The 13,341-nt window shown below is 42.4% G+C and overlaps 1 protein-coding gene across 1 annotated transcript in view; it reads left to right on the top strand.

Annotated features, from left to right (window-relative positions):
* Positions 1-13,341, top strand: part of eno4 (enolase 4) — a 153,780-nt gene that overhangs the window by 94,153 nt on the left and 46,286 nt on the right. Inside the window, exon 10 of the mRNA XM_061911042.1 lies at positions 12,786-12,960. Within this exon, the coding sequence (XP_061767026.1) occupies positions 12,786-12,960 (175 nt within the window). The remainder of the gene's footprint in view (positions 1-12,785; positions 12,961-13,341) is intronic.

Genomic DNA, 13,341 nt, shown 5'->3' with positions numbered 1-13,341 from the left:
GCTTGCCAGGTGCTAGGAGCGTGAACATTTTGTGTGTGAGGTGGGTGGGGTTTTTGATTATGTAGGTGGCTCTTTTGTGGCAGCAGGATGGGTTTACGTCCTGGATGGATATTTGGGCTGATCTGGTGATCATCTCAGATGAGCTCACCACCCTCTGTAGAGCTTTCTGGTCAACAACAGAACTCCTAACGTACACTACGAAAAACTGCTGGTGAGGTTGCTCTTAATGGCACTCCTGTAAAGGTGGGAGTGACAGTGGGGGGAGGTTGACTTTTCTCATCCTGCGTAGAAGGTGGAGACGTTGCTGAGCTTTCTTGATAAGGGAGGTGATGTTGGTAGACCATGACAGGTCAACAGTGATGTGCACCCCCAGGAAGTTGGTGCTTTTCACTGATTCCACAGCACTGCTATTGATGGTGAGGGGTGTACCAATAGAAAAGAAAATGTTCCTTTGCATAATAGGTTGTCCCCTTCAACACCACTAATCAAATACATTTCCCAGGGCTGGTTTGAAGCAAATGGCAAAAAGGTTGTACTTATATAGCACGTTTCTACCTTTTTAAGGAACTCTAAGCGCTTTGACACTATTTCCACATTCACCCATTCACACACACACTCACACTGATAGTGGGAGCTGCCATGCAAGGCGCTAACCAGGTCCCACCAGGAGCAAAGGTGAAATGTCTTGCTCAAGGACACAGCGGACGTGGCTCGGATGGTAGAAGGTGGGGATTGAATCAGTAACCCTCAGATTGCTGGCACAGCCACTACCCCAACTTTGCCACGCCGTCCCCCTGGTTTGAAGCATTTTACCACCTAGGTGAGAGGCATTATTTCTATTATTATTAATCCAAAGTAACTCACCAGTTCATGATGTCAATATAGCAACTTAAGGATGGTACCTCTCTGTGACAATTTGCCTCTAAAAATAGGTCCTTAAAGGGGAACTACCCTTTTTTTGGAATTTTGCCTATCGTTCACAACCATTATGAGAGGCAAGAACACACATTTTTTTTTACGCTTCTAAAGATGATAAAAAACGTTTGAAAGCTGCAGCTAATGGAAGCAACCTTCAGAGCCCTCTAAAACAATTTTAAAACCCTCCAGCGGTGTTATATATACACAATGCAAGTTTATATATAATGTAATAACAGACACATTCATAACAATATATAATATGTTCAATATTTACCATACATTGATCATTTTAATCATGGCTGACCTACTGTAGTAACAGACAACGAAGATGACTGTTTTTGGACATATGAGGATTTACAACCTTATACTTTGGAAGGTAAATATACTGCTGCTAATAGAGGCTAGCAAGAAGGAAGACTAAGACGTTGTAGCAGACGGAAGCCAGGAGGGGGGGTGAAAGCGATTTTGATGCTATAAATATGAAACTCGAAGACAAGCTATTTCGACATAGATGAAATGCTTACCCAAAATCAACAGGGAACGTCCCCGGCCAGCTGGACCTGACAAGCAACTGTCCATCGAGTGAGTCACTTAAATGTTGATCACGATATATGCAGCACGGTGTGCGTGTTAGTTCAACTAGAGTACATACACTGTCTGGCTAGTTCAGCTGTGTACAAACAAAACATGAAATGTGGGCTAATACTTCACAGATACTGTAGTATGATTGTTCATGTTTTTCAGTCAGTAGAAATTGGTGTCGTATCGCAGTGTTATGCAATACAAACTGAAACACGTATCAGCACCAAGTCAGCACGAGCGCCCAGGCTGGCCACCGCGTCAGCACCAGCTCCCAGCCTGGCCCCCGCGTCAGTACCTCGGCCAGCAGCGCCGGCTTCTGCAACTCGTCCAGCTCCTCAGCCTGCGTCTTCCGCACCTCGGCCAGCTCTTCAGCCTGCGACTTCCACGTCTCCGTCTCCGACGACATCGTCATCCACGTCCCTGTCTCCGACGACATCGTCATCCACTTCTCCAGCTCCGACGACAGAGCACCAGCTCCCAGCCTGGCCCCCGCGTCAGTGCCTCGGCCTTTCAGCGTCAACAGCAGCGACGCCCGGGATGTGGAGGTGGATCTCGTTGGCTGCTGTGGGTCTCGTACCACTCGCGTCCGCCTTTCCGACGGCCAAGAAGGTGGCCGTTCTTTGGCTCTCCGACTCGCCGTCTGCAGCAGCAGTCTACTTACCGCCACCACCAGACTCGTCCCCGATGGATTCGGGGACACGAGGGCCGGCAACCCACCACCAGTTCCCCTTCTCCGGAATCTGTCCAGAAGGACTGGGGTACTGTCATGGCGCAGGCTCAAACATGTTTTTCTCCGGCAGCTGGGTGTGCCGGGACTTCCGTTGGCAGCGCGCCTAGACACGCCCCTGCTAGCGCTGGCTGCATCACGCTCACAAGGCTGTGGGCGATCAGCAATCAGCACACCTGAGACTGATTAGGACGAGCATTATAAAGACCAGTGGAGCCAAGGATCCTTGCTGGAACTTAACCTTTTGTTGATGTCCCGTAAGCGATCATCGTGCTTTATGGAGTCTTGCGCTCTCTCTCTGTGTTTTTGTTCCCCATCATTTTTGATTGTCTCGTGTCCTCTCTGTCAATCCTACTGCAGACCTCCGTTCTTGCATTGACGTTGCTGTGTGTCTCGTCATTCCTTGTCCCCCCCTGTTACCCTGACAGCCTCTTGGATCTCAACCCCCTCTCGCATGGACACGGACCTCCTACGCCTCACCATTCGCCCTAACCATCTGTCTGCCCCACAAACTGCCTTCATGCCTTGTTCCTCCTCTCGAGTCAACACTTCTGGTAAACACTCAGCAATTAATTCCTACACATAGTCTTACACCATGCACACTCTTGGATTTTTGTCACACACCATTCTCTAGTTAATTTATAGTAATATTGTTGATTATTATATACAGTATATATTATAATATATTATATATATTTTAATATATATAATAAAGTACATTTTGTCTGAGCCGTCAACTCCCTCCAACCATAACATCTTGACTCTCATATGGATTGTGAAGAATAGGCAAAGTTCTCAAAAAAGTAGAGTTCCGTTACAACTTTCGCGTTTATAGTACTTATTAGTGATAGTACTATAAACTGACTAGGTATTAGTCAGGTCACAAAACGTAAATGGAGTATTGTTTTGCTTTTTGGACGGTTATTTATTGGGTTTTAAGGTCAATTTAGACACAATGGCGCCATGGCTCACATTTGCTCCATTATAAGCGGATTTTTATGTATGTTTATTTACAAGTTAGCATGCATTGAGGAAATAGACATAGATGTTCTTGTCTCTCATAAAGACAGTAAATTATAAGAAATATTCGAAAAAAAAAAAAGTGCAGTTCCTCTTTTAAGCGAGAAGACTAATCTGTGGTGGTCAGATTTTTTTAGGGATCTAATACTTATTCTACTGGATGAAATAGAAACATTTTTTTTTATATATTTTATTTTATATATTCTGTCTCTGACTGTTAAGATAAGCCTGCCAGTCCGTATACGTTTACACTGTTAAGTTATTTGTCATTAGGCAAACCTACCTGATCAGTGAGGGGTACAAAAAAAAAATCTCCACCAACTTTAGGGCTGTAAGGTACTCTGTTTTTTTTTTGTCATCCCTAACCTTAACAGCAGGGTCTCAAACATGTTATTTTGCGGCCCGCACTTTGATGTGACAATTTAATGTTGGTGCAGCCCGCGAGTTTAATATAAATGGCGCTTGACAGCGTCATACTTGCCAACGTTCAGAATTTTCCCGGGAGTCCCCTGAATTTCAGGGCATCCATTTTCTCGAAATCCCTGCCGATTTTTACCCAATCAACAGTATTCAGGGGGTGCCATAATGGTGCTGCCTTTATCGCCCTCTATATCCTGTATAGATCGCGTGCAAGCACAATTATATATTGCAAATGGCTGTGCAGTACGCACGTGTGATATTGCAAGACATATTTGATCAACAGCTACACAGGTCACACTGAGGGTGGCCGGAAAAAAACTTTAACACTGTTACAAATATGTGCCAGACTGTGAACCCACACCAAACAAGAATGACGAACACATTTCAGGAGAACATCTGCACTGTAATACAACATAAACACAACAGAACAAATACCCAGAATCCCATGCAACTCTTCCGGTCTACAATATACACACCCCCGCTACCACCAACCCCCCCACACCCCCACCCTCCCTACTTGCGTCATTTGAGGTGGTGTATGTAGCCCGGGAGAGTTAGGGCTGCAAGGTGTTCTGGGTATTTGTTCTCTGTGTTTAAGTTGTGTTAGGGTGCGGATGTTCTCCCAAAATGTGTTTGTCATTCTTGTTTGGTGTGAGTTCAAAGTGTGGCGCATATTTGTAACAGTGTTAAAGTTGTTTATACGGCCACCCTCAGTGTGACCTGTATGGCTGTTGACCAAGTACGTCTTGCAGCCACTAAGATTGTTCTGCACAAGTCTCACACAACGTGATACAAAGCTATCACTATGGTTGTGTGATGTAAAAGCGTGCGCAATGACAAGTTGTAGAACAGTAGTCCTTTTATTGAGAGTACACAAACTCCTGGGTGTATGTGAAGGTATGCCAAGGGACAGGTAAGATTTATTAAAAATATTCCAAAAAATAGCAGCGATTCATAAATACTGTATAAATGTATTTATTGGACACTACTTCAACAAAATATGAATGTAAGTTCATAAACTGTGAAAAGAAATGCAACAATTCAATGTTCAGAGTTGACAGCTAGATTTTTTGTGGACATGTTCTGTAAATACTGATGTTAAAGATATATTTTTTTGTGAAGAAATGTGTGGAATTAAGTTTATGAATTCAGATGGATCTCTATTATAATCCCCAAAGAGGGCACTTTAAGTTGACGATTACTTCTATGTCTAGAAATCTTTATTTATAATTGAATTACTTGTTAATTTTTCATTCAGTTTTTTAGTTTTTTTTATACCTTTTTTTTCTCCAAATAGTACAGGAAAGACCACTACAAATGAGCAATATTTTGCACTGTTATACAAATTAATAAATCAGAAACTGATGACATAGTGCTGTATTTTACTTCTTTATCTCTTTTTTCCAACCAAAAATGCTTTGCTCTGATTAGGGGGTACTTGAGTTAAAAAAATGTTCACAGGGGGTAGATCACGGAAAAAAGGTTGAGAACCACTGTTGTAGAGGACGTTAAAGGCAGTGCAGTCACGGCAGCCCTTAATAATGTCTGCAGGGTGAAAATTGGGACAAATTCGGGAAAACGGTTGCACCGGTAGATTGTCGGGAGGTGCACTGAAATTCAGGAGTCTCCCGGAAAAATCGTGAGGGTTGGCAAGTATGTTGCTGGGGCGTGAAAGCCATTCATAGAAGGTAAATTCATTAAAAAGTGCATGTTAGATTTTTTAAAGAAATATTGTCTTGCGGCCCTGCCTCACCCAGTTTCTGCATCTAGTGGCCCCCAGGTAAATTGAGCTTGAGACCCCTGCTTAACAGGGTCTGAATTGTACCCATTTAGGCTCTGGAGTGGTTCAGGAAGGTCTCAACAGAACCCAGATGGTCCCAATGATAAATGGGGTTGCCTAAAAGGTTTGGAATGTATCCAAAAGGGCCCCCGACTCTTTGGATACATGTTGGACACTTTAGACTTTTAGGGGTACGTTTGTTTTGGTGTACTTGGGGATCTTGGGACTAAATTGGGAAGAGTGTCTTTTTTGGGTACTTCTTGGACCTTTAAGGCAAAGGTGTCCAAACTACAGCCCACGGTACCTCTTGAATCATTGTTTGATAATTATAAAGTTAATTAAGTTACTTTCTTCTTCTGGCCAACATAACTAATGAACATCAATTATCATGTACTGTATACTACATAACTGCATACATATAAAGCTAGCATGTATTCATTCAATCGTTCCTGCCGATGGTGCGAACAAATAAAAACTAACACATACAGTTTACATAAATGTTCCACACAATCTCACCTGTCCACTGAACTATGTGGACATTATGAAAAAAATATCAAAACACCATACTCAATTCAAAATTGCACCCATCTAAATATGAAATACACTCTCTTCACATTTCTTCATGTTTAGGACATTTTATCTAACAAAAATATTGTCGTCCAGTTGGTAAAGAAGGTAGGAGTCAAACTTTTACATACTCTCCCATACAACTGATATATCTACAGTATATGCTTCATATTGTAGTGCACAGTCCACCGTCTGCTGGGGTGGTTGTTATTAACAATTAACGTGTTGTTGTTCAGTCTGTTAGCTATAGCCTGCTTTAATAATGCCCACCGAAGTGACGCTGATCATATCCTGATAATATTGTAAACCCTACATATTTTAATAATGTACAAGTGATTGTAGTTACATTATGATTTTTGGTCTGCTAATTAGCAAGACAATGTGTGTGTTTTGTGTTTGTGTATATGCTAGGCTGACCATACGTCCTCTTTTATCCTCTTTTGCGGCGGTGTCCGGGGTGTCCCAGTGTTTTTTTTTTTTTTTAATGCGTCAAATGTCCGGCATTTTGAATTAGGGTTGCGTGTATTTTCAATGTAGGTCCAGGGCTATATATATATATATATATATATATATATATGTATATATATATATATATATATATATATATATATATATATATATATATATATATATATAGATGTATATATATGAAATACTCGAGTTGGTTAATTCTAGCTGTAAATAATGTAGCGGCTGGCTACGGGGTGTTAGCCAATGGCTTTGGCTAGGGGGCGGGACTTCCGGGGAAGTTAGGGAAGTGACGCTATTGACAGGAAGTGTTAGTTCGAGTTTTCCCGGGAAAAGGAAATAGAGTACTTGTTAAACACTAAGGTGAGTGTAAAGTCAACATTTTTAACTACAGTAAATGAGTTATTTTAGTATTTGTGAGTCCATGGAAACTTCACTTTTATCTCCCGCTGGATCCACATCGTTTGAGGATGGAGACAGGCTAGCTGTTAGCTTCAAGCTAACCAACACCCGATCAAACTCCAAAAACATACTTTGCCGGTCAAAAACCGGGGCAGTTGTTTGCCCCTTTGAAGTGTTGTGCGAGGAGTGTTCAAAAGGAGTCTTTTGAAGAAGTGGCTGACAAGTTAGCATCGCTGACAGTGACGTCATCACTGTCATTGTTTACTGAATCAGAGATGGTGACTGTGTGTTATGATAAACGCGATGGATTTATCAGATTGAATTTTTTATTATCTGTAGCAGGGGTGTCAAAAGTGTGCCAAAGGGGCCATTTGCGGCCGACAGCTAATGTTTTGAAGGCCCACGGCACATTCTAAAAATACTATTAAAATAAACTAAAACATAAAAAAAGTGAAATAAAAAAGCTTAAAGGTGAAATGTAATTTAGAAAAGTTGCAATGTTGACTAATAAAACAAAGCCGTTTTCTTTTCTTTCAAACTGTCATTGCTCAAAACATAATATTGAATCAAAATCAATGTTATTAAGAGTTATTGACCTATCCAAGGTTCTCATTACTTCACATCAAATATTCCACTAAGAAAAATATTTTTGGTGGAAGATTTTGCATATTTTGTGTTTGCCATTAAAAACATAGTTTTGTTTGACAAAAAAGGGCGGAAAACAAACAAATAAAAAACTTCCATCCATCCATCCATTTTCTACCGCTTATTCCCTTTCGGGGTCGCGGGGGGCGCTGGCGCCTATCTCGGCTACAATCGGGCGGAAGGCAGGGTACACCCTGGACAAGTCGCCACCTCATCGCAATAAAAAACTTAAACATTTTCAAATGAGGGATATATGTAAAGTTGATGTAGACTCCAGAGATTTAAGTGTTAAATATAAAATGTATGTCTGCCCTGGCACACCATTATCATCATTTCATGACCCAAGCAAAACACTTTTTAAACTTTTATACTGAAATAAATACACCTACAACGTATTAAATAAAAGCATAGAAACAACTACCAGCAGCGGTAAAGTTTAGATCCATGAAGGAAAGAAGAAAGTGAATGAATGTTAATAACTGAATACATTTACATATGTATACAAATTTGTTTTCTTTTTTTATTATATTTTTTAATGAATTAAGTAACGTTTATGACAACCTTTTTCCAAAACACAATATAGAATGTGAGATACAACAGGATAATAAATACGTTTATCATTTGTTTTCAAAACGCTTACAAAAAAGTGGGACCCCAACGATGTACTGTGTGACCCCATTTTTATATTTATATTTTAAAAAGCCCTAGCGCCAACACAGCAGTCAACAGAGGAGAAAAAATGCTTTATTTTAATAAATATATTATTTATAAATAAGTTTGAGTATCATTGGCAAATTTTCACCTACTCCCGGCCTTGGCGTACTGCCCGCCTTGGCACGCATAGATGTGTCCTCTTTTTGGGATTTCAGAATATGGTCAGCCTAGTATATGCACGCCGGTGTGCGTGTGTGTGCATGCTCACACATGCATGCGCGCAAGTCCGTATAATTGTGTATTGTCGATTTCCCCCCAAAATTGGGTTTTGGCGCAGGTTGTACTGTATTTTTAAATGTTTGGCAATCTTCTTCATTCAATTTGGTACAAAATGAATATGCAGACTAATCATTGGGATCGCCAATCACATGTAAAAAAGAAAGCTGTATAAACTTTATCAGGGCACACACACACTCTTACAGTTTAGCATAATGATTTGGAATAAATGAAAGGAAGGAAACAGAGGTTTTATTTTAAGATTTTAAGGTATTGTAAATCTCCTTTCTGGTGGTAGTGTAGTGATTGGTGGTAGTTCTGGTGGTAGTGTAGTGAAGTAATGTAGTGATTTACATGGTTTCTGTGAATCATTAAAAAACATAACAATTCTGTAAATGGATTTTGCGTAAATTAAGGCCTTTGAATGGCATTAAAAAGCATTACACTTGTTGTCCAGAATCATTCCTCGGATTTTTCCTGTTTTGGTGTCTCGCCCACACGTAGATGTAGGTGTTCGTTTAAGACAATGCTTTCAGAAAACTTTTTGAAAGAAAAGAACGTTTTCAATGAACAGGCTGACATTGTACCTTTTCTTTTCAATTATATTTGTGGGAGGTGTGGTCTGCGGACCTGCAGCGAAGCGATGTGTGTCGAACCGGCTTCGAGATTAGCAACAGGTGCATAGATGGCCCACCTGGGCCAGCTTATCTAATCACTTGTCGCTCTGTTAAAAAGCAGCAGCCGGGAAGGAGAGGGGAGTTGGTGGTGGAGTGCGAACGAAAGCGAGACAGACGACACACTTTTTATCCATTGTGCCCAATGCATAAAAATAGGCTCTTATCACAAAATAAATCATTGTTCAGACGCATGAACACCACTGTCATGTCAGGGATTGGTGGTCAGAGGAACCCTGAGGAGAGAGTTTTCCACCATTTTAAATAAAAAAAAGGTGGAGACCACGCAAAGCTCAACTTTGACTTGAATCCTGCCAAACTCCATGGATCACTTTTTGGACCACAAATCAGAATTGCACTTTCTGTTTTGTTTTCATTTACTTTAATTGGACAGTGCACATTAATCAACACTTGAATAAACAGTGTAAATGCACGCCGGACTTAACATAAATGCTAATTTTCAGCCTTAGTCGCAAGGCGGATTTGTAAAATAACACAGTGAGACACATAAGACTTTAAAACCACGATGGCAGAAATCCATCCATCCATCTTCTTCCGCTTATCCGAGGTCGGGTCGCGGGGGCAGCAACCTAAGCAGGGACGCCCAGACTTCCCTCTCCCCTACCACTTAGTCCAGTTCCTCCCGGGGGGACCAGAGGCATTCCCAGGCCAGCCGGGAGACATAGTCTTCCCAACGTGTCCTGGTCTCCTACCGGTTGGACGTGCCTGAAACACCTCCCTTGGGAAGCGTTCGGGTGGCATCCTGACCAGATGCCTGAACCACCTCATCTGGCTCCTGTCGATGTGGAGGCGCAGCGGCTTTATTTTGAGCTCTTCCCAGATGACAGAGCTTCTCACCCTATCTCTAAGGGAGAGCCCTGCCACCCAGTGGAGGAAGCTCATTTTGGCCGCTTGCACCCGTGAGCTTGTCCTTTCGGTCATAACCCAAAGCTCATGACCATAGGTGAGGATGGGAACTTAGATCGACCGGTATACTGAGAGTTTTGCCTTCCGGCTCGGCTCCTTCTTCACCACAACGGATCGATACAGAGTCCGCATTACTGAAGACGCCGCACCAATCCGCCTGCCGATCTCACAATCCACTCTTCCCTCAGTCATGAACAAGACTCCGAGGTACTTGAACTCTTTCACTTAGGGCTAGATCTCCTCCGCAACCCGGAGATGGCACTCCACCCTTTTCCGGGCGAGAACTATGGACTCAGACTTTGACGTGTGGATACCCATCCCAGTCGCTTCAAACTCGACTGCGAACCGATCCAGAGAGAACTGAAGATCTTTGCCAGATATAGTCAGGACCACATCATCTGCAAAAAGCAGAGACCTAATCCTGCAGCCACTGAACCAGATACCCTCAACGCCCTGACTCCATCCATCCATCCTTTTACTACAGCTTATTCCCTTTGGGGTCGCGGAGGGCGCTGGTGCCCATATCAGTTACAATCGAGCGGAAAGCGAGGTACAACCTGGACAAGTCGCCATTCATTGGAGGGCCAACACAGATAGACGGACAACATTCACACTCACATTCACACACTAGGGCCAATTTAGTGTTGCCAACCAACCTATCCCCAGGTGCATGTCTTTTGGAAGTGACTGCGCCAAGAAATTCTGTCCATAGAAGTTATGAACAGAATCGGTGACAACGAGCAGCCTTGGCACAGTCCAACCCTCACTGGAAACGGGTCCGACTTACTGCCGGCGATGGGGATCAAGCTCACTGATCATACATGGAGTGGACCGCCACAATCAGACAGTCCGTTCCCCCATACCCTCTGAGCACTTCCCACAGGACTTCCCGGGGTACACAGTCGAATGCCTTCTCCAAGTTCACAAACCACATGTAGACTGGTTAAGCAACACTCATGCACCCTCAAGGACCTTGCCAAGAGTATAGATTTGGTCCACAGTTCTACGACCAGGACAAATACCACACTGTTTCTCCTGAATACGAGGTTTGACTATCCGGCGTATGCTCCTCTTCAGTACACCTGAATAGACCTTACCGGGAAGGCTGAGGAGTGTGATCCTACGATAGTTGGAACACACCCTCCGGTTCCCCTTCTTAAAAAGAGGAACCACGACCCTGGTCTGACAGAGTACGCCCCCAATGTCCACGCGATGTTGCAGTCTTGTCAACCAAAACAGCCTCACAGCATCCATAGCCTTAAGGAACTCCAGGGGTAGATCTCATGCACCCCCAGGGCCTTGCCACTGAGGAGCTTTTTAACTACCTCGGCAACCTATGCCCCAGAAATAGGAGAGCCCACCACAGATTCCATAGGCGCGGATTCCTCATAGGAAGACTTGTTGGTAGAATTGAGGAGGTCTTTGAAGTATTCTCTCCACCGATCCACAACATCCGCAGTCGAGGTCAGCAGAACACCATCCCCACCATATACGGTGTTGACATTGCACTGCTTCCCTTTCCTGAGGCGGCGGATGGTGGTGCAGAATCACTCCGAAGCAGTCTGGAAGTCGTTTTCCATGGCTTCCGCAAACTTCTCCCATGTACAAGTTTTTACCTCCGCGACCACTGTAGCCTCCGGAGTCCTATGAGCCAAAAGATCCCGATAGGACTCTTTCTTCAGCTTGACGGCATCCCTCACCGCTGGCACCAGCGGGTTTTAGGATTACCGCCACAACAGGCACCAAACACCTTGCGGCTACAGCTCCAATGGTCTGCCTCTACAATAGAGGTACGGTACATCGTCCACTCAGACTAAATGTCCAGCACCTCTCTCGTGACATGTTCAAAGTTCTTCCGGATGACAGAATTAATAACCAAATTAATAAGACATCATAAAACAGACAAGACAGGTAGTTGCAATACACAACAATTAAAAGACAAAAGACCAGCACAGACAATTCACTCACACACAGCTTCAAATATGCTGGCCCGAAGCCTACTGGAACGTGCTGGAGTTTGGAAACAGTATTTAATGGTTTAACAGGAGATATCGTAATATATTTTTTTAATTAAAAAAAACACAGGACATTTAAAAAAAAAAGAAAAAAACGCCAAAAAGCTTCAATTGAATTAATTTTATTTTAGCCCCATAAGTCATCCAGCAGCTATAAAATAATAAAAGGAAGTTGCTGAATGGACAATATGTCTAACTTTTTTTTTCATTTCACATAAAAAGGATTCTCTGTCTGTCCATCGTCTGCCTGTAGCTGTGTGTGGAACTGCACATGTGCTGTTTGCACGTCCTTCTGACATGTGTAAAATAAAATGTTTAATAATGATCGAAAAATGGTGAGGAGTGTTAATAAATCATAAATTATTTTGCATATAATTAAAGACAGAGACGCAAAATGGATTGCACGTCTTATTCTGCTCACTTAACAGATACAATCCCCTCTGCACACGTTTTGTAGGTCAGCTTTTGTGTACTATCATGTTTGCACGTGTTTTAGCAGACTCAAACCTTTAGATCAGGCCTATATTGTACATATGTTATGAAATGAAACATGAAACCCTTTTGTCATCTGTGTGTGTGTGTGTGTGTGTGTGTGTGTGTGTGTGTGTGTGTGTGTGTGTGTGTGTGTGTGTGTGTGTGTGTGTGTGTGTGTGTGTGTGTGTGTGTGTGTGTGTGTGTGTGTGTGTGTGTGTGTGTGTGGACTCTGTAAGGATGTAGATCAATGGGAGAAGCTCAGCACTTCGGTGGGAGACGGGTGCCTGCTGCTCTCTGACATGACATTCAAGCCACACGTTCCACCTCTTCCTGGAGTCAAAGGTCGCCTCCTAAAACACATCAACGAAATAACTGTAAGCGAATTGATCCACATCACTGGAAATGAACAAGGTAACTTCTTGTATGTACTCACTTTAATCCTTTTTTTTTTTTAAATGTTTCACCTGAATATTAGATTTAACAATACATCTCCATAATCATTGATTTTTAACAATAATATACCTCAATATTTGATTTCAACAATACATCCCTAATTCTTGATTTACCTTTAAATCGCCTGAATCCTTGATTTCAACAATATAGTACCTCTTTACTCGTTCAACAGTATATCACTGTTACTATCACTGCAGCTGTTGTTCAAAGTAAAAGCATAAAAGTTACACATTTAAAAGGGACACGTAAGATAAAATACGGACGCTTTGGACTTACTTGTTTTTTTGTGGACAGTTTTCTTTTAACATTTGGAATGCAAAAATATACATATGTGTGATA

Source organism: Nerophis ophidion, linkage group LG09, assembly GCF_033978795.1.
Source record: "Nerophis ophidion isolate RoL-2023_Sa linkage group LG09, RoL_Noph_v1.0, whole genome shotgun sequence".
NCBI classification, from domain to species: Eukaryota; Metazoa; Chordata; class Actinopteri; order Syngnathiformes; family Syngnathidae; genus Nerophis; species Nerophis ophidion.
Note: the sequence above shows the minus strand (reverse complement) of the source record. Positions and strands in the feature narration are given on the sequence as shown.